Below are 27,877 nucleotides of genomic sequence, written 5' to 3'. Positions count from 1 at the left end.
CCTTTCTGCTCACATTGAGCCACTAGAGAGGGAAATCACCACTATCAGACCAAGCCCCAGAGGACAGGGCTTCCCCATCAGCATGAGGCCTGCAGGGGTAGGACAAAATGTGCTCTTTCCTCATTCCTAGAGCTTTTCCTGCCATCTTGAAGCTTTCTAAGCCCTTGCAGATGCTCTGTGTTTCTTATTATTGTGATGGAATTTATTAGTACTTAGTCTCTTAAAGTTTCACTTTGCTTCTTTTCTATAGGGAGAAGTAAGGAATTAGTGTTGCTACAAACCCCAGAGGTTCTTTGTTTATTACCAGAGCCAGTCAGACCCCAGAAGAACAGATAGCCTCTCATTTAGCAAACAGTGGTTCCATTCAAGACTGAAATGATACTCAATTTTGTCACTCTTGACAAAAATGACCAAGAACTAAGGCCATCACTGTCACAGTGGGGAGGACAGGCTATAAAAAGAAAGCACTCCTTGTTCCTTTGGCCCCTCACATCTACGCTTTTCATTGTGCCTCATCCCAGAAGTATTTCCTGGATTTCTGGCATCATTCCAATTTCAAGCACACTCTCTCTCCTTTGCCCCACAAATACATTCCTAGGACTTAACAGACTAGTGTTCAGACAGCATTGTCACTGTGAGCTTTGGTCAGTGAGGAGAGGGAGAGCGATTCAACTCTAGTTCAGCTGTGGGCTCACCAGGAAGCTGCTTTGCTAAACATGCTTCCGGTGTCTCTGCCAGATGTTCCCCTAAGAAACATTTCCAAAAATGGGAAAAGGTGTTTAAATCAGGAAGGATTTCTGCTTCAGCTTCATGAAATGAGACTACATTACATCTAACTACATTAACAATGTCCTGGCAAAAATACCACATGAAACTGCTGAGCTGATAAGAACCTAGCTAATTCAAGAACATTTCTTCATTTAATAACCATTCAAAGGTATTTCCTCAGCACTACTTTGTGCAAGGCATTTCCATGAATATGGAGATGGATATGACAAAAGTTCTACCTTAGAGGCTCATTAATTTGGTAGCTCAGATATTCACTATTTCTAATAACTCAACAAATAATAATGAAGTTCCTGTTATGTGTCAGGCATAGTTCTAGGGACAGAGAATACAGTGGTGAAAAAGACAATGTTCTTACTCTCAGAGAGTTTACAATCCTGTGGAGATGGGTGGGCAACAACAGAGAAGTTAAGAAATAGAAAAATACAATTTAATTAGTGGTTAAGTGCTATGAGAAAAATAAAAGAGGTTAATAGAGTAAAGATCTTGGTAGAAAAAGCTACCTTATTTTTTTATTTCATGAAAAATTTATTTTTGGAGCTTATAAATGGACAAATTCCAAAATAGTAGCAATACAGAATATTTAAAAACATTTTCATATTTCTTTCTACTCGACATTCCACCTTTGTTTTGCTTTCTATAAACAAATATACTGAATTAAAGCAACAATACTCTTAACACCAAATTCAATGCTGAGTACTTTCAATTATCTATTTTGAGCACATAATAAAGCAGAGGCAATTAATTTTCTTGAACATGTTATTTCCATTCAGAGCTTAGCAATTACTTTAGCTTCACATTATTCTGTCACAAATGAGATAACCAAATGGCCTAAGTAGGTAAAATCATAAAACTATTTTAAGCCAAGTCGATAATATGTATAAAGTTAATATAAAATAACAATTATACTGGTACACATTTGCTTTGTACCCTACTAGAAATTTGTCAAAATAACAGGCTTTATTAAAGAATGAGGTCCTTGGGCAAAAGGGAAAGAGGAGTCATATCATCAAAAATTTTAAGAAAAATTGTAGACAAAAAGAAATCTGCTGCAGTTTAACCAAATAAAGGAGGAAAGAGGAGTACAATATTAGGGTTGATGTCAGTTCAGGAAAATACATTTACCATTCCATTACAAACTTGTTCTCTACCTCAAGAGCTCAGCATATGACTCTCCAGGCACTCCCACTAAGTTTCTTTACATGGAACATAAACCTATGTTTATGGTAACAATAGAATATTATGCTGCTATTTAAGCTGACAGCAAACAATAGGAAAATAATTGTTAGGGCCAGACTGACTTCTGGCCATCTCAGTAACCCTGAAAATAGGGCAAAACTGAACCATTGACAAATGTTATCTCTCTATGATATTCCTGGTAGATAAACTGGAGGCACCTGGTTTGGCCTGCCACTAAAACAGTATTTAGATCAGATAGTCTATCTTTGTCTTTTTGTCTTATGGTCTAGGAGAGCTTTTTGACTCTTTATTTCAGCCTTTTCACTGGCTTTTTAATTTCAGAAATTTTTACTTTCCAAAACTCTTTTTTGTTATTTTTGTAAGTTATTTTATTTATGCATTGCTTCTTCTAAGAAGAGTAATAAAAATGATTTGAATGTTCTTTTCTTTTCTCTTCCCTAAATTACAGTCTGTTTATTCTGGGGTCATTTATTCTATTTGTTTATCCTTATCCTCCTCTTGTGCTCCTGATTTCCCTCTAGTCCACTTAAAAATATGAATAAAAGAGTAATTTGTTTCTTTGGTTGGTTTTGTTTCCTTTGGTTAATTTTGTTTCCCCAACAGGCTACTGCCCTGATGCGAAGATGGAATCACGAGTTCTGTGTAGGTAGGCAGTATGTGCTGTTTGACAGCTACAGGGAAACAACAGTAGAGTGGATGTAGCTGAGAATCAAATCAATGATTTGGAACATAAGGAAGCAAAAAACAACCAATTTGAACAAGAAGAAAAAAAGAATCCAAAAAAATTAGTATAGTATAAGCAACCTCTGAGACAACTTCAAGAGGTCCAACATTCACATTATAGGGGTGTCAGAAGGAAAAGAGGAAGAGCAATAAATTGGAAGTCTATTTGAAAAAATAATGAATGAAAACTTCCCTAACTTGATGAAGGAAATAGACATGCAAGTCCAGGAAGCACAGAGAGTCCCAAACAAGATGGATGCAAAGAGGCCCACTCTAAGACATATCACAATTAAAATGCCAAAAGTTAAGATAAAGAGAGAATCTTAAAAGCAGCAAGAGAAAAGTAATTAGTTTCCTACAGGGAAGTTCCTATAAGAGTGTCAGGTGATTTCTCAAAAGGAACTTTGCAGGCTAGAAGGGATTGGCAGGGAGAAAACAAGTATAGCAGAAAGAGCATTGACTCTGAAAAGTTACATCTAGATAGATGGATACAATTATTACATAATTTTATGTATGTAAAGTATCTGGCACATATCAATGCCCTATCCTCCAAAAGTGAACTTAAATACTTGAGACTGGGACCCAGGTCTTATACATCCTTATGATTCTCCCCACATCTGGCACATATTGGGTATATAATAGATTCTCAGTAAACATGATTTGATGACTTGATGAGTCATAGATCTGTCTGTACCATTATTTTTCTGTGGTAATTTACTTAGGATATTTGTCTTTACTGTGTCTCACTTTGTATGTTTGTCAAATAGGTAAAATACTTTCTCATTTGCTTATTGTTCATGTACGTAGTGAGGCTACGATTAGTGAGTAATGCGAAAATATTCTAAAAAATTAAAGTCCTTCTACAGATAGCAAGTATTATCACTACCCTTAAGATAGGTAAACAGGTAGTTGAACCTTCCTAGGTGTATGGGAGACATCCTGTTTTGAAGACAAGCCTAAGCTAAATGACCTAGCTCAATGTCTAATGATATATGTTCTTAATATTATCAAAGGCATATTAGTCAATGTTGCCTTTCTAAGTTCTCAACTATGACTGTCCTCCTCATTAAGACACCAGGAAATGTCACTTTGTTTCAACTGCTGAAAGCTATACAAACAGCAGTAGAAAGAGAAAGACAGTGGATATGAGTTTTTTGGTCTCAAAGCTGAATAAACCTTCCTAACTTTCTAAAACCCATTTACTAAATCCAAAGAGTTTAGAAAAATAATAAATAATGGAGAATACACAGTTTATAAGTCAGATATTTATGAGAAATGTACAGAAAGAAGGGGCATTTTTGAATTTTCAGAATCTAAGCAATGGAGTAAAAAGAAAAATGAAAAGTCATGTAATTAAGTATAAACAGCAATGTAATTGCTTGGTTATGCAAAGAAGTTGTATAAGTGAAGAAATTAATCTGTCTGTATATAACAAGAATAAAGACAACATGTATATGATTGGAAATAAAGTAAATGATTAATTAGTCTTCAATTTAAACTTCTATTATAAAGGCTGATTATTTTCTATTGTAGTGCTTTCCTAATTTAATTACTTAGCAGCAGAATCCTCTATTTTCTATTTGAAGTATTATAAAACAGATAAATGTGAAGCTGCTCTTTTTGAAGCAGGAGCTTCAGAATGAGGAAGCCAGAACAAAATTCAATAGATTGCTTCTCTTCTCCCTACAGCAGCTCTTAGACTCCTCTAAGGAAATAGAGCTTGCAAATCATTATTAGTTCAAGTAAGGTGATCTATTAGCTAAGTAAGTTTTTATTTAAGTGGTCATTATATAGCTGGTTATGAGAAATAAAAATATGTCTTAATTTCTAAAGCAGGGTCTTTGAGGAGGAGAGGGGTATAAGGGGACTAAACAGTAATGGAAAAAAATACAATAAAAAAAATAAAGCAGGGTCCTTGATTCATTCTGAAAAATTATGACTATCCTCCACAAACAGAGGTATAAATTAGAGAATCCCTTATCAATCGGCTCTGTTCTTTTCTGCTTCAGACATTAATTAGTATGTGGGGTTCTAAAGACTTCTTGAGACTTTGAAACAACTAAATACCATGTTGGAAATACTAGCTACTCCCAAGGAAGGAAGGGAAGTATGTCTATTCATAAAGACATAGAAGAAAAGTCTTTAACTTACCCAGAGCACAAGGACATTCATGAGATGGTCTATATGTGTCCGTTTAAAGGAGAACTTTCCACTGTTCTGCATTAATTTGGTGTCTGGTCCTAAGTGAAACAGGGAGACATCAGCTCTTAGAATCATTGAATATACCCAAAGGCTTGAAATTGGATTGGATGTACCTTTATGATCACATAATCACACTTCTTTCCAGTGCCAGGGGATAAAGCCCTGGAGAAAGGCTCATAAAAAGCCCTGGAGTAACTCAAAGAATAGAAAATTTGTTTCTAAGCATAATTCCAACCACTTCTGCAAAGTGTGGCAACACTGGCCTCTCTTAGTGCAGCACCTTAGATGTGTAGTCTTTCACAGATGAGTTAGCGACAATAGGAGTCACAGTCTTCTCTCTTATTACCACCTGGTTTATTTAGCTTAGAAAGGGGATCTTCTGATAGTTTGCCACCTTTTTTTGGGGGTGGGGTGGGGTGGGGGACAACCCAGTGTTGGACCAGGTTCTACTTAAAGTTTCTAATTGGGAAAGAGAGAAAAGGAAAGGCAATGGTAGTGATTTCTTCTAAGAGGGAAGTTGGGGATCTGAGATTTCTCTGGGGCTGAGACAGAGACTCCGTATTTCTTCCTGATAGGGCAGATACTAAGTAGAGGTAAAAAGCTTTTAATGGCCACAGGGACTAGAGTTGGAAATTACTGACTAGAGATACAGGTGCAGAGAAAAGTTTTTAATTTAATTTTAGTTAATTTTTATTTATTGATTTTTTTTTGAGAGAGATAGAAACATTGACTTGTTCTTCCACTCATTTATACATTCAATGGTTGCTTCTTATATGTGCCCTGACCAGGGATCAAACTCCACAACTTTTGCATATTGGGATGACACTCTAACCAACTGAGCTACCCGACCACGGTTTTGCAGAGAAAAGTTTAGAAGTCTAAGTAGCAATTTCTCTGGCCTTTTACCATCTGATTATTATTTTTACATGTAGTCTAATGAAGGAATTTCATCAGTGTTTATGGGGAGCTGGAACTTCCCCAGTATGTGGACAAACATCAAGAATGCAGTGCAGGGACTTCCGGCCAAGATGGAGGCTTAGACAGACACGCTCGGTCTCCTTCTACAACTAGAGAGGAATACAACTACTTCAAAACAAAAGATAACTAGAAATTCCAGAAAATAAAGCTACACGGAAGCCCAACGTATGAAGTTATAAAGCAGCGGCGCCCTTTGGGCAGGTAAGAAGAGCGAAAGGGGGCGGGGCTGTTTGCGGTAGCACCAGGGACAGCGGCAGGGAGAGCAATCTCAGTTGCAGTCTAACCCTGGCAGCTTGCGACCCCAACGCTGGGAAAAGCAGCCACCCGCATCTCCCCGAACAGTGAGGCCCAGCGGAATAACTGCAGGAATCCATCTTGGACACCTGCCCCCACACAAAGTGCCACAGCGCTGTGAAATAGGTTGCTGGACCACCGCCGGTGGCTGGGTTGTGACGACAAAGGGCCACAGCGCGGCGAAAAAGGTTGCGGATCACCGCAGGTCACTGGGTTGTGAGGAGTACACAGGCACTGCCCCCTATATCCGGCCCAAGAAAACAAAACGCATCTGTCAAAATGAGGCAGACAACTATAGAAATCCCGGTGGCGCAGCTCACCAGGCAACAGATGAAGAACCTGACAGATGAACAAATAAGAAACCTGTCAGAGGCTCAGTTCAGGGCCATTGTTATCAGGTGGCTTAAAGAATTAACAAAAGATCTGGAAAAAGATGAGAAAGAATTGAAAAACACTCATACTGAAAGGAACAAAACCACATACGAGACAGATGGTGAGGAAATAAAATCCAGAGTTCAAATCAACAAACCAGAACATAGAGAAGGAACAGTCAACGAGTGCAGAGAGAGGAAACGGGAAGCAAGGAAAATGATGAGAGGATCAGAAACCTCTGGGACAGCTATAAGAGACCCAACATACGGATGATCGGATTGTCAGAGGGCAAAGAAGAACTAGAAATGGAAAAATTAAGTGAAAATATAATAAAGCAGAACTTCCCAAACTTGGGGAAGGAAATAGACTTACAGGTACAGGAAGCACAGAGAGTTCCAAAACAACTGGACCCAGGCAGAACCACTCCAAGACACATTATAATCAAAATGTCAAAAGTTAAAGATAAAGAGAGAATCTTAAAAGCAGCAAGAGAGAAGAAAAGAATCATGTACAAAGGGGTCCCAATTAGACTATCAGCTGACTTCTCAAGGGAGACCCTGCAGGCAAGAAGGGACTGGCAAGAAATATTCAAAGTAATGAAAATCCAAAACCTACAACCACGAATACTTTATCCAGCGAAGCTGTCATTCAGAATAGAAGGGCAGAGAAAGTGTTTCCAGGACAAAATAAAACTGAAGGAGTTCATTAGATCCAAACCACTGTTATATGAGATGTTAAAAGGACTGGTTTAGAAAAAGGAGGATCAAAACTATGAACACTAAAATGAAAACTGCATCACAAGAAGCAGCAACAGAAGCTAGGGAATTGAAACAAAGGCAAACTAAATAGGCAATGAGAGTGGAAAAGAACTATAGGTATGGGGAGCATATTGGGGGGAGGTCAGCAGGGAGGGGGAAAGGGAGAGGGAGGGAGATGGTATAGGAATTAAGAAACATCGTAGGAGGGAATGGAATAGACAGAGAGAGGTTGAGAAGAACTGTATGCACAACCAATGGACATGGACAGAAAGGGGGGGACAAGGGGAGGGAGGGGGGCCACCGGGTGGAGGGGAGCAGAGGGAAGGGAAATTGGAACAAATGTAACACTGTAATCAATAAAACACATTTAAAAAAAAAGAATGCAGTGCATAAGCTATGCCATTCTTTCCTCTTAAACACTCCTTGAAGGGCTTGAACTAATGAGAAGTTTGGCTGAGAGCCTAGAGCTACAAGGGACAGTATCTCCTAGGGGTTCATTGAAAGACTGTCCCTACCCCAGGTTTCAAGAAAAATGTGGAGATCACAGTAGAACTTACACATCTTGTAGCAGGAAAAACTATCAGTTCTGCACTGCATACCTTGAGATTCTCTTAGGCAGCATCAGTTCTCTGTTTTGAGCTTCCTAAAGCCCCCAGAGATTTTTCATTGCCATGTAACCAACAAAGAGTCAGAGGGAAACCTTAACTAGATTTGTGCTGGTTGGCAACCCGACTGCTGTTGCTTTAGGGAAAAATATCTTGCTGAAAAATGAGCTTTTTATGAGTGGCAAAGTGTATGGGTAGCTGCTTAAGTACAATGGGGGAAAAAAAAGTCTACTTCAAATTTTTGTGTTTGGGACTAGCAGCCTAGACGCTGCCACTTGTAGGTCAAGAATCAATGAAGAAAGTTCTACCAACACCTCCATGGATTCTTAAGCTTTCCCCTAGGGCTTGGATCCCATTATTTTCCACAGAAGTGAGGTATCTAGGATCACCATGTCTAAGGAGTAAATCCTCTAGAAGAGGAGCTTGCATTGAGTAGAATTCACTGTGGTAAATCTTCCTTGATGCTATCTTCAGAATCCCCGTCTTCTTATTGTGGTTGTTGTCAACAATGCCCACTGTAACCGAGGGCATAGGGTAGCACAGAAGGTTCCTCCATTCTCCTGAGCCACATCATAACCCAAGAAAATAACTCACTAAGCATAAGGGATTATGGTTCTAAATGACATCTCAAGAGGGGCCAATGGCTAATGTCCCACATGTACTTTTTCTCTGGTATGAAGTCTTCACATTATATTTTATATTCTTATCTATAATGAGCACTGTGTTTATTCTCTCCTCATGGGAGTAATCCACATATACTCTCCCTGTTCACAAGTTCCCCTTTCACACACCAATCTATGTGTACTTGTGTATGTATGACTTCTCTTGTGTCCAGATGTGATTGGAAAGACTCATGAATGTCCTGTGGTCTTGGAACACAAAGCCTTCCTCTAACAATGGCAGTGCTGATGTGTTGGCAGCTCATTGCTTGGGAAAAAAGGAATTTTTTTTCCTAAGAAAAAAAGTTTTTTTTTCCCCTAAATCATCCATCCATCCATCTATGCATCCATCCACCCAACCCCCTTTCTATCTGTCTCAAAGCCATAGTGTTCTGAAATATAGCTGAGCACTATCTACATCTTGAAACCTAAGTACCCACAACTTGGCCATTAATTGAATCCAGCAGCCTGGGGGTCTAACTGTGGCTCCAGGGAGACGTACCAGTATAAATCACTAAGCCATAGCACCAATCTGTATTCCTGATGACGCATCCTCGGAGCAGCAGCTTGTCATGGTCCAGGATGTAGTTTTTTCCCTTATAGGTCAGTATGCCTGCGAATCTGTCCAACTTGTTATTGGGAGACTCACACCTCACTTCTCCTGAAAAAAAAAAAAAAAAAAGGAAGAAGAAGAGCCCTATCTCTGTAATCTTATGCCTTTCCTAACAGGATAGAAGAGGAAGAGGAAGACATCTCTCTTTCAAAATACATACGCATCTTTTTCCTATCCTCTCTCAGATGCTGCCCATTTCTCACCCGCTCCATTTAGAAAGGCAGACAAAGGTTTCTGGGCATCAAAAAAGAGTAATTCTATTTGTGACATGGATTATCCAGAGAGCACACATACATGGATGAGAAAAACCCACGTAATAACTTATCACTATCAGTACTACCAGGTCATATGAACTCTAAATCTGAATAAATTTAAAAACTACTTAAAGAAAACCTAGTATTTTTTCAAAATAAAAATAATCTGACTTTTTCCTGATTAGTAAAGCAAAATATGCCCTTTGTAAATATGTACACAATATTAAGAGGAGAAAGAAGTTAAATTCACCCATGGCCTAGAGATAAGTGCTATTAATACCTTTTGAAGTACATCATTCCAAGTTTTTCTATACATGTACTCATAACCACATATATATTTCAAAAAATAAGTTTATGGTATATATACTAAGCAGAGTCTTGTGTAACATTTTTCTACTTATTAATATGTTGCAAATATTTTTCCCATGTCAATAAATATCAATTTGAACATTGCTCTTAAACAGTTACAGAGAATTCACTGTATGAATATACCATATTTTATTTAACCAGTCCTCTACTGATAAAAATTTGGGTGGGCAAACCTATGTGCTAACTCACCATCAAAGGCAGACAGCAGCTTCAAGTTATCTTCCATTTTACTGGTAATGGAGATGGCCTGTTTCACTTTCAGGTTGGTTTCACTAGAGTAAAGGACATAGTCACCAGCATACAGGACACAACCACCAGTATACAGGACACATACACAACAGCACCACAGGTCCAGGTTCTCCTACTTCTTTGTGGAGTTTTAGAAGATAGATGTTGCCAACAGAACTTGGGCTATAGGTTTGAGCTGTATGAGTCACTCCCACTATTCTCTCTCAAGGACATTGTTGAGGTGGGATGGCTCTACAAGGACACTAGTGTTAGCACACTGACTCCCCTCTTTCACTGCAACACATCACCATTCTTTTAACCAGTCCATGAGATCTTGCCAGACAGATGCTCTAGAGAGCTGAAGAGACATCACCAAACAATGTGGATGAGGCACCAGCTCCCTTCAAGAATAAGGAGCATGTCCTGATAAAAACCTGCAACACACCTTCAAGTAAACATACTCTTTATTCATAAATATTTATAGAACTTATGAAGGGATCCCAGTTAACCATTTGCTGATATAAGAATGCACTGAGATAGAAGCAAAGATAGAAGCCACATTTCAAAAAGCTTGTGGGCACCAAGAGGAATAGTTGTAAGAAAGCAGATCCATACAAAACTCTATAGGACAAGCTTTCTGAAGATGGTCTCTATCCTCCTAAGACCTTAGCTTTTGTATGCTATTGAATTTCTACCTTAAATTCTTTATAGAACATGGTATTTTATCAGTAAATAATTACCTCCATACTCATTTTTCACCCCTGGAAACTTTGGAACTGTGTTCTGAAATTTTACAGTTCTGTTAACCTCTTTCCTGTCACTCAGCATTAATAAATACAGCCATACAAAGTGTCTCCAGTTTAGATGCAGAATATGGAGTTCATTTGCCCAGATACTTCACCTAGTGAATGCTCAATTATTGCTGTCAAAAGCTCAGCCTTAGACTTGAGTTCCCAAGAATCTGGCCTCCTATCTTATCTGGTATTTCTAGCCTCTTCGGTACTTTGATCTGAGAATAAAATTCATTCTCTGCATCACGTTCTCCCTTGGTGAAAAATCACTCTAAGCTGGCTCAGCCACCTTCATGGACCATTAAGGAGGAGACACTTACCCATCCAGTTCTGCTGTTTCTATATACGTCATACTGTAGGGCTCACTGCTAGAGAGCAATAGTATATCAGCCTGTGGTCAGAAAAGTCAGAGAAGATAAGGAAAGCAGGAAGGCAGACTTTTAACATTACAGCGTGACAAGAGCAGTTACCTCAGGAATAGATGTTCATTCTAAAAATTTTATAGACGTTTGGTTTACTTCCTTTGTCTAGGACCCATCACTGCTACACTACACCCCTTTCATTAACAAGCCTCACATTACCTGTCGCTATAGTGAGAGGTGGACAAGAACAAGCTTATCTCTGGATGAAAAATGAGGCAGATGAAAGTCACCAAAACCAATGGTAGTGGAAGTGCTAAAAGGGTTCCCTTGTATTCACTCAAGCCGAAAAAGCCACAGCCCAAAGAGGTACTCACCGTAACAGACTGATTATTTTCTAATTTTATTATATCTCCCACTTGGATATTCATCCATTTTTTCTTCTCCATCCTGTAAGAAAATAACCCTTGAAAGCCTCCTCTGATAATTCACCCAAAGTCCTGTTTTAACAAGAAAGAAAGAAAGGAAGGAAGGAAGGAAGGAAGGAAGGAAGGAAGGAAGGAAGGAAGCTGAGATGAAGTCAAGGCTCTGAGGAGGACCAAACCAGTTTGTGAGGCATTGTTGCTAAAATCAAGAATGGGGTCCATTAGTTTTTCAAATTCTAGCATTATATTTCTTCAAATCTTAATTACAAATTCAATTTTCTTTAAATGTTATAATGTAAACATAAGTTATTGTTGCAAAATCACTATTTATATATCCTTGAACTTCTTTTCTTTGGTTTCAGGTACCATCTCTGAGCAGATAATTCTCAATATATTTACTTATTTTGTTTCTAATTTTCAAATCTCGGTGATAGTACTAAAGAATAGTAGCTATAAGCTTTGGAGAAAAACATCTAAGTGTTTTATTTTGTCTTGATTTGCAAACTATTATGACTTCATTCCTAGACATTATAACAACTGTGTGTCCCAGGTTAAGAAGAGGGGGAGATAGTTCCTACTGATTTAAAATATTCAATCCTGTTGTGCCATAAGTACATTTTTAATTCACATTCATATCATTCTACCTTTTGTTTATAAAATTTGGTCATATAGCTAGAGAAGGCATGGCTTTGACTCCAGAGGAAATCATTCATATTATATTCTCTGTTTTATGTGAATGGTACCTCCTGGAGTTCTGTAACACTCTGGTACTTTTTCTAATACAAATACTTAGAAATACTAGATAAAATAAAGCCAACACTTTTATAAGCAAGGCTACATTTAACATAAAGTAAGGAGCCAGGAAGAAAGACAGGACTGAAATCCAGAACACAAGCATGTTCTGAAGCTGTTCTTGCCCTGAGTGAGGGAGGGGCATTGCCACTCTTAATATTGGGTTGGCCAAAAAGTCTGTATGGTTTTTTTCAGTAAAAGACACATTTTTCATTTTCACTAATAACTTTATTGATATGGATATTTTGAATATGTTGGGTATTTCCCATGTGGTATAACATTGGTTGTTCTCAATTAATGTCTTGATTTGATCGCTATCAACTTCAACTGGTCTACCTGATCATGGAGCATCATACAGCAAGAAACCTCCAGAACGAAATTTCACAAACCACTTTTGACACGTTTGATCCATCACAGCACCTTCTCCATATGCTGCACAAATATTTGTATTGCATTTCAGTTGCATTTTTATCTTTCTTGAAATAATGAAGCATAATATGCTGAAAATGTTGCTTATTTTCTTCCATTGTCAATATTAAAATGGCTACACAAAAATTCACCAATTTTGATTTTTGTTAAAATGCACACTGATGACAGCTGTCACAATACAATCTAACAAAATTGTTTTGAATGAACTTAAAGATAACTAAGCTACAAGAGCCATCTTATGGAAAAACACCAAATGAACTTTTTGGCCAACCCATAATTTGTAACTTGAGCTTTCCTTTAGCCCACCAAAGAGACAAGAGATTAAGCTTTAGGATCTTGAGAGGCAATGAGTTGGAACCAAGAACCCCTCTTAAAGCCAGGACTCTGCAAGGGCAATACCATTAGGAAAAAGGTGGTCTAAAAAAAAATAATCAACTCACTGGCAAGAAAGTTTGTCCATCTTCCCCTGGAGGGTTGGGGGTGAGGGAATGGAGGACTCCCTTGAGAATTTGTAACCTAATGAGGTACAGGAGTAGTTGATGCCCTTGAGTTACTTGGTAGAAGCAAACAGAAAATCCCTTGGGAGGAATACAACCTGAACTCAGGCCACTTAGAATCCCCATAAAGAAAGTTCCAATAGTGTCTTGCCAGATAGCTCAATTGGTTAGAGCATTATCTTAATATGCCAAGATTGTGGGTTCAATCCCCAGTCAGGGCACAATCAAGAAACAACCAATTAATGCCTAAATAAGTGGAACAACAAATATATATATTTCTCTCTCCCTTCTTCTTTCTCTCCTTTTCTCTCTTTAGAAAAAGATTCCACTAAAGATGCATTTATAACCAAAATTCTTGAGAAATGAAAATGACAGAAGTCACAACTTGCAAAGCAAAATATTTCAGTAGCAGCTTTGCTCAGACCCATGTGTTCTAGAAAAAGAAAGCAACTTTCTAGAATGTAGACTGTTTCAACAACCAGCCCCACCTCAAGTGTTCTATTAATCAGATCCTCACTGGGTTACAAAGTCTAATCAGTGCCCTGATTTTGAACTCCAACCATAAAACCACTTTATGACAAGTTCTTCTCCAATAATCTTATAAAACCCAAGTGCTCAAGTTACTTGGGGAGTTCATTTAATGAAAATCATTTGATCAGTAACTCCCTAGCCTTGAAAATTTCCCAAACTTTTGTCTTTTTAATTTCTATTTATTTATTTTATTTTTTACTTTCCTTTTTAAAAAAAATATTTTTAATTTATTTTTAGAGAGAGGGGAAGAGAGGAAGAAAGAGGAGAGAAACATCGATCTGAGAAACAATAATTGGTTGCTTGTTGTACGTGCCCGACCTGGGACTGAAACTGCAACCCAGGCATATGCCCTGACCAGGGATCAAAACGTTGACCTTTCACTTTGCAAGATGATGCCCAACCAACTGAGCCACACCGGTCAGGGCTATTTTTCTTTTTAATCACAATTGCCTTTTTTGCTGGTACTTATGAGAGGCTTCAACAGATCAAAACTCTTGAGGAAATAATCTACCATGAGTGAGAATCAGCAACATAATAAATAAAAGGATTAGCTGTCCAAGAACTTCACATAATAGAATTATACAATTAAAACTATAGCTACTGGGTCTTCTATAAGGCACCATGAAAAAAAGACTGGACCTCACCCATGAGTTCCTTCAGGTTTGTACTTCTTTGCAATCATACTCTGTACACACTGGTTACTTTTTCTTTCATATAATCTCTATTTGTTGAATTCTTCCCCATCTCTTAAGGCCTAGTCAAATATCACCTCCTCCAGAGAGTCTTCTTTGATTCCTTTAACCAACTCTGATTGCTCATTTTTATTAATTCTTATAATAATTTTTTTACTTCTTGTAACAGTCTTTATATTTTACCTTAAATAGGAATTATGCTTGTTTCTCTCCATTCCTGCCAAGTTGAATTGTTCAAATTTCGCAGGACTCCACCAAATGTAAACATTTGCCTAACACTTTAGATAGCTATGACCAAACACCATAGCAATGGGGTCAATGTTAATACTTTCTTAGGTTTTTAACAAAAAGGTGACCTGGCCAAAGGCTATAGAAGAATAGACAATAAGCCATGTCAGAATCCGTTGATGTTCTAAACTGAACTAACAAGGAAAATAGGGACAGACTCATAGATGGAGAGCAGATGACAGAGAGTGGGCAGGGGGGTTAGGGGATGGAGAGATTGAGCAAAAAGGAAAAAGGACTCATGGTCATGGACAACAGCATGGTGATTGCTAGGGGGAGGGGAGTATAAGAGCACTAAATGGTAATGGAAAAGAATATATAATAAGGAGTTAATTCATCAAAAAAACCCATTGATGTTCTAGACCAGTGGTTCTCAACCTTCCTAATGCCACGACCCTTTAACAGAGTTCCTCATGTTGTGGTGACCACCAACAACCCCCAACCATAACTAAAGCATAGTGATTAATCACAAAAACAATATGTAATTATATATGTGTTTTCCGATGGCCTTAGGCAACCACTGTGAAAGGGTTGTTCGATCCCCAAAGGGGTCGCGACCCACAGGTTGAGAACTGCTGTTCTAGACATTGATGTCTCCGTGCTGACCACTGCACTAATAATAATCACTTGCATATTAATACCATGTTAATTTATTAATTGCTTTAATATATGTTATTTCAGTTTTATTTTTATGTGTAATCTAAGGTAGAGAATATGATCTTTACTTTGTAAATAAGAAACATGAGGTCCAGACAGGTCTGAGGTCAGATGGTGCATTCATAGTATGCTATATCTAGAAACAAATTTTTCTTATGTCCAATCTGCTCTTCTCACTGTCCTGAACTACCTTTTCAAAAGCCCCCCAGCACATTAAGTGTTCACAAGGACAACTCTCACTGAGAGCAGGTCCTACCTAAACTGGCTTCCCTAGAAGGACTTACCTGCCATTCATCAGGACCAGAACAGATCGGTTGTTGACCTGATTGTCATTTTGGTGCCTCCTCTAAAATTATACAAGAAAATGTTCAGGAAATAGAATTGAGCAAACTGCATGTAGAAAGTTAATATTTTGAAATATCACCCAATGTAGTTCACCCTCTTTATAATTTTCCTCTACCCTTCAAAGTCCTTCTACCATTAAAACCAGGCCAAGAGGCTGATTATCTCTGAGAAGCTGAAAAGGGAGGTCTGAAAAAGAACCAAGGGAGAAGAAACAGAGAAAACCTTGGCTTTAAAGATCAAAAGCCAAAGCCTAGTGGATGAGAACAAACAACTAAATCAAAGGCCACACAGTTGAGGTGGCAGGATAAGGGTCTCATACTCCTTGGTAGGTGCAGGGAAAGCTAAGTACCTTCCAGCACACTTCCACCCCACCCCCAACAATGGTCCACATACAGAAGCCTACAGTGGATACAATGAGAACTCCCACAAACTTTTTCAAAAGCAACTTTGCTCAGTCATCTATTCAATGATCAAATTAGAAGGGGGACAGATACAGCGTATGTCCTGATGTTGGAACTCAGGTGAATCCCTTCCTTCCAGTTGAGATTACTCCCTGGGAGAAGGGTAGGACTGGGAAGGAGGCAGAAAAATCCTGAACTTGTTAGAATAGTTATCCTAAAGAGACCGAGTTCCAAACCAGAAGTAACTGGGTTATTGTGAATTCGCAAATTAACTTTTTGGCTGGTGCAGCTCAGTGGATTGAATGCAGGCCTGCAAACCAAAGGGTCGCTGGTTCAATTCCCAGTCACGGCACATGCCTGGCCTGCAGGCCAGGTCCCCAGTTGGGGGCATGCAAGAGGCAACCACACTTTGATGTTTCTCTCCCTCTCTTTCTACCTCCCTTCTCCTCACTCTAAAAATAAACAAATAAAATCTTAAAATAAAAAAGAGTGGGGATGGTGGAGAGGTTGTTATGAGCTATACTGAGTTTAGTTACAGGGAAATAAAGTTACATTTTTGCATTGTGACTTCAGTCACAATTTAGCTATGACTAAAATTTAAACCATGTTCTAATTCTGATTTTAAAGAGTTACAAAGTTAAAGGGCTAGAAAAACATCCTTCTGTCAAACATTAGTCTAAAAATCTATTCTGGCAAAATCAGGACTTTCTTATGGAAAATATAAGCAGGACAATAGAACTAGCTTCCCAAATCCCACTAGTAGGCATGGTACTGGGTCCTCACCCTTATCCATCTATGCAGGCGGACTGTAAGGAGCAAAGAGGGAGCCATATAGCACTCACTGGGAGACAGTTTCTCCACCAAGGCCAGGAAAAGAGTCAGCCTCTGCTTAAGCATGTCATAAGGCTTTCTTAAAATCAGAGGGTTCCTAGCTATGCATACGTAATAGAATTGAAAGTTGGAAAGGCAAATAGGGAGAGTTGGAGAGGAGAAATGAAATGTGCAAAAGGAAGATAGGAACAGGAAAGAAGGAGGAGGAAACAGAGGGATGAAAGGAAGATGGATATAAAAATGAGAGATGAGTGAATGGAGAAATAAGGATGAGAGCAAAACCAGAGAAAGGTAAGAGGGGAGTAAAGGAAAAGGTGGATTATTAAAAAAGAGATGGGCCCTTAATGATGTGACTCAGTGGGTTGGGCATTGTCCTGAAGACCAACATGTCACCAGTTTGATTCTGGGTCAGGGCACAGGCCTGGGTTGTGGGCCAGGTCCCTGGTTGGAGGCGTGTGAGAGGCAATCCATCAATGTTTCTCTCACACATCAATGTTTCTCTCCCTTTCTTTCTCCCTCCTTCTCCCTCTCTCTAAAACTAACTAAATAAAATATTTAAGAGAGACAGAGAGACAGAGAGAGAGAGAAAGACAGGGAGAGAGAGAGAGAGAGAGATGCAAGAAAGCCTGGAAAAGTGGCCAAGAGTGGTGGTAGTAGGAAGAGAGAGAATGGCTTTGCATTGCCCCTTTCTGGCTATGCACAGACCACTAATCTGGGGCCTTCAAAAAGCAATATTCATCTGGGATAGATAAAGAAACAAAAAAAGGAAACATCTCTTTCCAATCAGTGCTTTTTCCTAGAACTAGGTAGTTCTGGGAAGTCCTTCTTGTCCCCAGCCTGACTAGGTGCAGTGAGGAACTAAAGGCCCAGAAAGCCAGGTTACCAGGTCATCCATGGCATCTTTCACTGCTGTTATGGACAGCACCACCATCAGAGGTATCACAGTTGTGTACCATGCCAAGGCAGAAATCTGGGGAATCAGCTGTGAGAAGGGGAGAGAAACTGAGGTCATAAGCTTAAAAGACAATATATTTCCCCCTACCCCAATGCCATTTTCACCTCCACAGGTTCATAATAAATCCAACTCTCCTAGTTGCTTTTCCACTGTTTGTAGCCTTCATATAACCCTCCAAATATAAGTAAACATCTCTTAAGAAAGAAGAGACTGTAAATTGCTACCTGTCCTGAACTCTATCTACTACATTTGTCTTGATGGCAAAGGGCCATTCCTCCTGTGATAACGAAGGTGCTGGAGGTAGGGGGTAGGAGTGGACATGGGAAAACCACATACCCTACCACACGTCTTCGGCACAAGGGAAATGAGATGATCTGTCCCTCTCTCCTAATTTGGGCCTACCCAGCCCTGCTTCCTCACTCCGTGCTGGTTCTGTTGTGTTCTAGACTGCTCTCCTTCCTCAGCACTCCTGCATTTTAACTTGCAGTCAGGTAGACTGGGACAAGAAGGAGGAATGGGATTGTAAGTGTGGTTGGGGTGAAGACTCTATAGCCTCCTATGGTCAAGCTGGACAGTGCCCATGCAGCCATATTGAGGGGGCCCCCCTTCCTTGGGATCCAGAAACCTTGTCTCCTTTCTCTTGCAGAGGCTTCTTTCATCCTGGCTAATCCTGACCATAGCTACTCTAGAGGACTTGCCTGAGATCCCAGCCATCCATTTGCCCGTTATCTAATGAGAGAAGGCATTTCTCAGTTCAGGGACGAGAAGAACTGATTATACAACTTGCCCACAGAGAGGCTGATAAAAATGTTCTATGGAAAAGGCCCCAAAAGGCAATACCTGTAGAATTAGCAAAATGAGAAAATATGCATTGGCGAGTCTCTGGAACTGTTCAAATAGATTCAGGGGCAAGAAGTTAAAGACATTATATTTTGAGGTCTTGATGGTATTGTTCTGTGAGTAGAAGAAAACAAGCACAATCAGAGGAACAAAAGACTCCTACCTCCTACTCTTAACAAAAATGACCAAGGCCACTCTGTGAAATGGTAAAAAGCAACAGTTCCTCCACCAAAGGAAGGGAAGTATTTGTTCCCCTCCCTCCATATTTTCTTTGAGGCCTAGAGAGGTCTAGAGGATGCAAAGATGTCAAGGTTGATCAATATGGGGCTTTTTTGGGAGGCAGAATGTATTTCTGCCCTGGATAGAATTCTTTGTTTATTGATACGATTGATAATGATAACAAAATTAAGAACAATAAAAACTTACACTTATTAAGTATGTATTACATGCAAGACATTATTCTAATCATCTTATATGTAGCAACTTATTTAATCCTCAAAACAACTCTATGAAAAAGTACCGTATATTCACTTTTTGAGGATGAGTAAATTGAGGCAATGAAGTTATTTGCTCAAGACCATACAGTTAGTTGCAGAGTTGGGATTGTGCTGTCTCCTGAGACTCATTCCACTTGTGTAGCCATCCAAATACTTTCCTTTCTTAGAATCATAAATCCTTCAGTTTCATCTTACCCTCTGGCCCCTGAGGTCCTCCTCAGTCCTAAAAAGGCAAGTCTTCCATTTGTGTTAGCTCCACTCCAGAGTTTAATGAAGCTTTTCTCAGTTTGGCAAACTCATTTCAGTGTGCTTTTACATACATGTTTCATTGCTGAAGGATGTCAGATGCAAATTACTGTTCTCTAACCTTAGCCCACTAAAGGTTCCTACACTGGGTGCTGTCAGCAGTGGAAAATCACCCACCCCTTAACTGTCCTGAGAGAGTTTGACTAGTTTGGCCTACATCTAAGCTATTATTTTACTAAGTGAAAAAGGGAACTTAGTACCCCTTCAGTCCTGATCTCAATGTTGACAGGATCACCTTACTTTCTATCTTTGGGTCTTCAATTATTTGACGTAAGATATCAGAGCTTGAATTTGAGAGTCTGAGAAAAGCAGAAGAATGAGACCAGATAATTCCTTAAGAACAGAGCTTCTCCCCCATCTCCTCCATCTGGAAGGCCTAAACAGAAGAATAAACCCACCTATGGAACTGGAATACAGATACTGCTCAAGTATGAAGAATCTTGCTGGGCCCTGCCTTGGGCAGGCATCAGAATCCTCTTGGAGAACCCAAATCATCCAGTCCTAAGGCTAAAACTTGCCCAGGAAGGCTAGTAGGCTACCTAGCCAAGACTTGCCCATGTCTATTTCCCAAGGGAAGAGAAAATGGTCAAACAGCTTAGTGCTTAAAAGTTTAGAGATCCAAGCCAAAACTCAGATTTCCTTGGTATTCCTCCATTATTTTCTCCATAATTTTTCCAATTAACAATCAACTGAACAATATCCATTTCTCAAGCCTTGCTCTGTTCACAGCCCTATGTTGGGCTATCCTAGTAGAGGCTGAAAAAGAATTAAACAAGATCTATCCCAGAGAAGCTCACAGGTTTGCCTTGAATGGAGTTCTAATTAAATGATCTATAAGGCCCTTCTAGCCCTGAGAGTATGCTATTCTAATATAGAAATATTTTTCTTTGATCATAAGATACCCTTATTTCTTGGTGTTTAAGTTCAGATGGCCCAGATACTTGGACCCAAAGATCTTTTGATCTTTTGCCTTACTGAAGCAGATGGCCATCACTATTGATTTTCCATTTCATTTTTATAGCTAATTAATGTAGTATTTCATGTTTCTATTCACTTGGGTAGCATTTGTTTAGCAAATGAAGACAAAGTCATGCTGATTCTGCCTCAAGATAAAAGTATCAGTACTTTTTAAAAACGAATTTGGCAACTAATATTTTGTTCTACCCTTAAATGTCAAACCAGAAGTAATATCTCAAGAATATAGAACATCTGCTTAACTATGAACTTCCTCACTGTTAAGTTATTTTGGCACATGTGATAACATTTAAGCATGATAGAAGTGGGGGATTTTAGTTTGGTCTATTTATTTATTCAGGCACTGCATTTGATTGATGGCTAAATGAAGAAATAGAGGAAAACAGAAGGCTACAAATATAATGGTAATCAGTATTTATGCGTTGGGAAAAGGAAAAGGAGTAGGAATGGAAGAAATTAGAGAAACTGGAAGAAAATAAACAATGGGTAGAGCCAGGGAAATGAAATCATTGATAAATATATAATAATCAGTCAAATCTGTTTGTTTATTCATTAACTATTCAACATACATTTGTTGAATGCCATTTATGTGCCAAACATTGTGATAAGAATTGTGGATACAGACTGAATGAGACTTGTTCCCCTTTTTCAAGGGGTAACAGTCTCTAGGAGAAAGTAAACCAACATTTTTCACAAGTATACTTAACTCCTACAACTACCATGTAAGGAGGTTAACATCATTATGCCTTTTTTATAGATGAGCAAGCTGTAAATTAGAGAAGTTAACATACCTAAGAATGCAAAGTTAGTAAGGAGTAGAGCTGTTTTCAAACTCTGATCTGTCTGAGGCCACAACCTAGTTTTACTGCACCACAGTGCTGTTTATGCAGGTCTAGAAGACAGAGAGAAAACCTGCCCCCATGGTTATACCCTAACATTGTTATTTTCGGGAACTCTGTAACTCAAAAATCATAAACTAATATCCTACAGAGATTGTAAGTATATGTGGCTATACATTTCTATATATTTATAGCTATATGACAGCAAACCCTCACTTAACATTATTGATAGTTTCTGCAATTTTAACTGAAAGAAATATAATGAAACCAATTTTACCATAGAATAATTAATATAACAAGAGTTAAGTTCCTATGGCATCATCTCATCAATGTTATAATGAAATAATGTTATTTGAGGACCTGCTGTATATGAGTATATATATAGATACATAGCTGCATGTGCATGAAATAACGTATCTATAAAAGCATTGCTTATAATCATTAAAGATTGGAAACAACCTAGATATAGATTTGTAAGGAACTGGTTACATAAACTATGCTAAATCTGCATAGGAAATACCATGCAGCTGAAAAAAGAAAGGAAAAAGCTATATGAAATTCTGATTATGAAAACATCTCTAGGACATATTATTAAGGTTCACAATATTGTAAGAAAGTGGGAAAATAAGAATATATATTTGTATTTGCTCTATTTGTACAAAAAGCACTAATGACTACCCAAGAAACTAATAAAAGGATTCCCTATAGGAAGCAGATGTGGGCAAGCATGAGCCATTGAAGCATAACTTTTCAATAGATATCTTTTTATGAGTTACTTATTCATAAATAAATAAATAAATAAGTGAAAAATGAACAATTCAACAGGAAGTTAGAAAAGATCAATAGGCAGTTTCCAGAAAACGAAATACAAAACACTAATTAACATGAAAAAATTAATGATCTCACTCAAAATTAAGGAAAGATAGAAAACAAAATGTCATTTTTCATCTAAGAGCGTGGCAAAGATGAAAAGGATTGGCAATACCCAGTTTGGCAGGAATATGGAAAAGTGAGCAATCTCTACTATAGGTAGAAACACAAATGGATATAGTCTTTTTAGAGGGCAGTCTGGCAATATGTATCAACATTTTTAATGTGTTTTCCTTTTGACCCCGCCAATTCACTTCTAGAAAACTCTCAGAAGATATACTCACACTAAATGTGCCAAAAATATGTATAAGGGTTCAATCAGGATGATTTATCACAGCAAAACACTGCAGACATATTTTTTTGGAGGGGGTATAAATGAAGACATTTTAAATGTTCATAAAACATTTAAATTAAGGTATATCAATATAATGGAAAACGATGCTGCTATTAAATGAATTAGGTAGATCTATATGTTTGTGATAAATAAACATGTAAATAAAAAAAAGAAAATCGTGGAACTATGTTTTTATTTATGCGAGAAAAAGTATTTCTTTTTGAGGAGTTATATATAAAACCCAAATTCTGAGATATATTGTTCCCTGAGCCTAGGTCACTGGATTAATTTGGGTTCTGAGCCCTCACTCACCAGCTCTCATTGTACAGCAGTGTGAAAGAAAGAGAACCTGAGTTATAGGATCTACACTACAGTGAAGTTCCTGCCCCACCAATAAAGGAGAATATTGGAGGAGAATTTCAGCCTCCTTCTGAAATAGCCAGAGACCTGATACTCACTGGATATCCAAAAATAGTGTTGAATTCTTTGTTGTTGGCTTGCAGATATCTCTCTTGTTCTAAGAAAGAGGAGAGAAACTATGAGAAGGATGCCCCTCTGCAGATTAGCCTGGGATGCTGGCTGCTAGTGAAGACTTTACTAGGTCCTCACACTTTCTCACTGAGGACATCTGTCTAAAATGGGATTTTGTCTCTTTATTCAAGGAATCAAGAAAAACAATATAAATGAAAATCCTCACGTGTTTATGCTTTCTGAGTTCTCCTCCATTAATGTTTCCAGTAAGTCCTAGATTATGTCTCCACAGACAACATGATGGCCAGCTGGTGCAACATTACTGCCAAATGCAAAAATCCAGCCCTCCCTCATAGGTCAATTCCACTACCTTAACTTGCTTCACTAAATTGAAATTAATAAGTCATTACTGAGCACCTATTGCACAGAAGCCAGTGTACTAAGTGCTGTGGGGGAATAAAAAGATGAGTAAGACAGAGTATCTGGCTTCAAGGGAACTGTAGTTCAGTAGGAGTAAGCCTAACTGTAACACATGACAAAATCATCACATCAAAACACATATGTGTTATGAACTATTATACATAGTGAGCCCATTATCATGTTATGAAAAGTCTTTAAAATATGTATTGTCAACATATCTTTCTGTCCTGAATGAAATACTGTAGTCTCTTCAGTTCTCCATTGGCTCAACAAACATTTACTGAGTTCTTGACAGGTGTCAGGTCCTGTGCTAGGTGTTAGGGTTACATTATCTCTGACCACCTTGGTACCCCAGATCTCAGTGGGAAAGACAAACATAAAAATTTTCAATCTAATATAAGGGCAGTGATACAGGCAAGAACAGGGTGATAAGAATGCACAGAAGAGGGGATGGAGGTAAGGAAAAGTCAGATATGAAAGTGTTTCTGGAGGAGAAGATGCCTGAATTATTTGGATGATATGGTCTGGATAGTACATACACCAAGCAACCTAGAATTTGGTCTGGGTAAAACAGTCAGGTGTGGGAAACTACAATGCAGTTTTCAGGAGGCTAAAATCATAGACTTTTGAAAGATAGCAGAGGAGAGTCAATGTTAAGACAGGGACCTTTATTGTTCTTCATATAATTTCTTCCATCCCTCCTCTAGTTGTCAGCAAAATTCCTAAACATCACGAAGCCAGAACATGAGTAAATTTCTTATAGAAAGTACCTAAGGGGCCGAAGTCTGCACATTGGGCAGTATAAAAATAGAATCATGAGGAAGTTCGGGGATTTGTACAAATCGTGGGACAAGTGAAACTGAGATGTTTGGCTACTTTTACCCAAGGATTTGAGAGTATAGAGATTTAGATTACACAGGTTAATTTGGATAGAGTTGACATTTCTGCACTATTAGAACCCAGGAACGGAACACAAGGGGACCACGTGGCCCTCTCTGGCATCTGCAGAACACTCCTCCTGACTCTTAGGCATAGGACCTGGGTTCTGGGAATCCAGGCCTGGTGTTAGCAAGCCCCCCATAAATCTGCTGCTCCTGGCACCAGTGACGGATTACATCCTTCAAAGGTGTCCTCACCTGCAGACAGGAATTCAGCAGCCTCTCTGTTCCCAGCATCAGCCCCGCTCCCCCATCCGAGCCACCTGCAGAACGCCCCTTCCACTCCCCCGGCCCCTGGCTGCCCCAGACGCAAGCCACCGTCAGGAGGTGACAACTGCCCAGCCACCGACCTGCTGGCTGTGCAGGGGGCAGTGCAGCCCACGTGGTGCCGCTTCCGCACCCCAGTCTCAGGGCGCCTTACACACGTGCTCCACCCCGACCCTCGCCGCTGGCATCTGCCCCGACCCCAGCCCGCCGCGTCGCTTACTCGGTAACCGCCTTGTTCAGCATCTGTGTACTGGCCTCCTCTACTTCCGCTGACCCCCCAAAACCTAACACAGACAACAGCAGATCTGTTTGGCATGTTTCTAATTTAAAATGTAGCAGATGTTTTTCAAACTACCTGGTATTTTTGCAAACAAGGAAGACAGCCTTTTTTTCTTTGATTAGCGACTTCCCTCTGTCAACACAACTTCCTGTTCCACATACTCAAGAAAGGGGAGCCTAGGACGGTGACAGCACAGAGCCTGGGACTCGGGACCCCAGTGGCGTTCATTCAGGGCACCTCAAAGCTGGTGGCCTCCCCAGGGCCAGGCTGCAGGTGACGTGCCTCCTGCAGATCCAGCCCCGAGTCCCGCTTTCAACCTGTGCCACGGCCCTGCATCAGGAGTGGTCTGGGGGGCTCGTGCACTTCCTGTGTGCCCCAGTAACAGAGAGGGGCAGGGGTCCCCAGAGTCCCCACCGCTCTTGGTTTTGGAGATGGGGAAGGAGATAATACAGCTTTTAAGGTACTTCGCATGTCCATGGCAAGCTGAGCGAGATGAGAGGTGTGCTGCAGCCCAGGGCAAAAGGGCGGGTGATAGGCTTCAGGTGCTTTTCATAACAAGGATGTACGGTGCTAAGGGGTGGGGGGTCAGTCAGCATTTAAAATTAGGGAGAGCCATGGGGAGAGAGAAGCCACAAGGTCTGAAAGGGGGTGGACAGTCCACTAGGAGGTCTGGTATGTAAGGGGGAAGCCATGTGGTTTGGAGAGAGTTCGCCACGAGGTCTGGAGTAAGAAGGAGGTGACCCACTGGGACACCTGCCTGGAGAACACGGCAGCTCGGCTGATGAGGCTGGAATGGTGGGGCCCTGCCTAACCAAGCATGGATGAATTAGTGGGAAATACCTGAAATGCTGAACTGTGGGAATACTGAGCCGTGGACTTCTGCTTTTCTGAAAGACGGTAGCTCCGACTGGCGACTGGCGTATTCTGAAACTGGCCTGGTTTGGGAGGGGGAGGCAGTACTAAGTGGTTTTGGGTATTTTAAAGGAAGTAGTACATAATTGGCCCTTGGCTGGTTTGGCTCAGTGGATTGAGCGTCGGCCTGCGAGCTAAGTGTCGCTGGTTCGATCTTCCAGTCAGGGCACATCAGAGAAGGAAAACTCTGACTCCAAAAAACCTCCGCTGCCTTGCGGCATACCTCTTCAGGGGAAAGGCTAGGGGAGTAAACCCCAACAGAAAATCCGGAGCCGGAGTCCCTAAGGCGGTTTGACGTTGTAGTCAACACCGGCAACTCCTGCGGCGCACCCGAAGCCAAGCTGTATTGACTCCGTCTTTCCCTTGGACCCTTCAGCTGCGAAGAGAGGGGGGGTCTGCTGCATGGGCAACAGCAGACCCTCCAGATCACCCTGCCCAGGCTCTGTAGCTTCAGCGTCATCGCAAGATGTCGATTCAACACGGGAGGAGACAGATACCGTGTCACTCCTGAGTCGGACTGCACAGCCATTCTCGGCGGTGCAGATAGACTCTTAAGAAGCTACACCATCGTCTCTCGAGACGGACGGCTGCCGACGAGTCCCCCTCCCACCAGAAACACACTATATCCCTGTGAGGGAGATAGAGAGAGACTTGTTGATATGTGCACCCTATGAAGCCACTCCTATGTGTATTATGAGGTCTGTATAATCACCTTGTCAGCAATACATAAACAAGGAGCTATGAGTCTTCCTTAAATTAGGTATACCATCCAGCTATGAAGCCTGTAGTTTATTCTTCTGCACTAGTACATTTCTTTTTTATTGTTTCCTTCTTGTGATTACTAGCATAATCTGAATAAAGATGAGGGAAATGATGGGGCTGGGTGAAAAAGGTGAAGGGATTAAACAAAAGAAAAAAAACCCTCACAGACACAAACAACAGTATGGTGATTACCAGAGGGAAAAGGGGGTGGGGGAGGTGGTATAAGGTAAGAGGGATAAATGTTGATGGAAGAAGACTTGACTTGGGGTGGTGAACACACAATACAATATACAGATGATGTATTATAGAATTGTACACCTGAAACCTATAAATTTTATTAACTAATGTTACAGAACAGGGTCCCAAAAATCCCCAGAGCCTGCGGTTTGGGAATGGGGAAAGGAGGCAGCTTTCAAGATGCCTTTGCATATCTATGGCTGATAACTAGTGTCTTAGTTATGCAAATGGTTTTGGTTCTCCAAGCCCCCAAGGAAATGGGAGGGGTTTGACTATGGAATGGTGAGGAAAGAGCTTATGGGCCCTCACAGGGTTCACCCTGTGAGGGCCCTTGCAAAGTTCTGTGTATGGTCAGAACTGGTTATCCTGCCAACGGTGTCACAGGCCGAGGTCAGGGATTTAAAAATAAGGTGGCAGCCATTTGCAGAGAGGGAATTCCACATTGTTTGCAAGGAGGTAGAAAAAGAGCACCATGTGGTTTTAGAAGGAAAGAGAGATCCATGCAGCTTTGAAAGGGAAAAAAGAACCACGCATGATCCAATGCAACACTGCACATGTTTTGCTGGACTGTTACACAGAGGCTGATGACATCGTACCCCAGATCCTGAAGAAGACAGCTGATGGATAAGGGATGGGGAACATCTGGGCAAGTTTTTGGCTTCTAGCCTTTTGGGAAGCAAGGGAAGTCCTGGGTCCTGTGGGAGAACAGGGCTCTGAGCTGAAGTACTCACTGCCCTCCCCAGCTTGGAATATTGTAAATAAAGACCTGTTTTCCTCAACACTTGTTGTTGGGTTTTACACCAAGGTGCCACATGAAAGAACCCCCTTTCACTCTGTAACAGTGTCACTCCAATAAATTCAATAAAAAAGTTAAAAACAAACAACAACAACAAAAGAT

General features: G+C 40.0%; 1 protein-coding gene across 1 annotated transcript in view; it reads right to left on the bottom strand.

The window, feature by feature from the left end:
* Positions 1-25,104, bottom strand: part of LOC150013353 (phospholipid-transporting ATPase FetA-like) — a 64,717-nt gene extending 39,613 nt beyond the window's left edge. The window contains exons 1-10 of the mRNA XM_090275241.1: positions 24,720-25,104; positions 23,151-23,209; positions 18,872-18,985; positions 17,960-18,058; positions 15,784-15,845; positions 11,569-11,641; positions 11,153-11,223; positions 10,003-10,085; positions 9,080-9,238; positions 4,861-4,949 (exon numbers count right to left, since the gene is read on the bottom strand). Of these exons, the coding sequence (XP_090131367.1) occupies positions 4,861-4,949; positions 9,080-9,238; positions 10,003-10,085; positions 11,153-11,223; positions 11,569-11,641; positions 15,784-15,845; positions 17,960-18,058; positions 18,872-18,985; positions 23,151-23,209; positions 24,720-25,104 (1,194 nt within the window). The remainder of the gene's footprint in view (positions 1-4,860; positions 4,950-9,079; positions 9,239-10,002; positions 10,086-11,152; positions 11,224-11,568; positions 11,642-15,783; positions 15,846-17,959; positions 18,059-18,871; positions 18,986-23,150; positions 23,210-24,719) is intronic.
* Positions 25,105-27,877: the final 2,773 nt, after the last annotated feature.

This window comes from Furipterus horrens, unplaced genomic scaffold (genome assembly GCF_987537825.1).
Source record: "Furipterus horrens unplaced genomic scaffold, mFurHor1.1.pri manual_scaffold_4, whole genome shotgun sequence".
In the NCBI taxonomy this organism is placed as follows: Eukaryota; Metazoa; Chordata; class Mammalia; order Chiroptera; family Furipteridae; genus Furipterus; species Furipterus horrens.
Note: the sequence above shows the minus strand (reverse complement) of the source record. Positions and strands in the feature narration are given on the sequence as shown.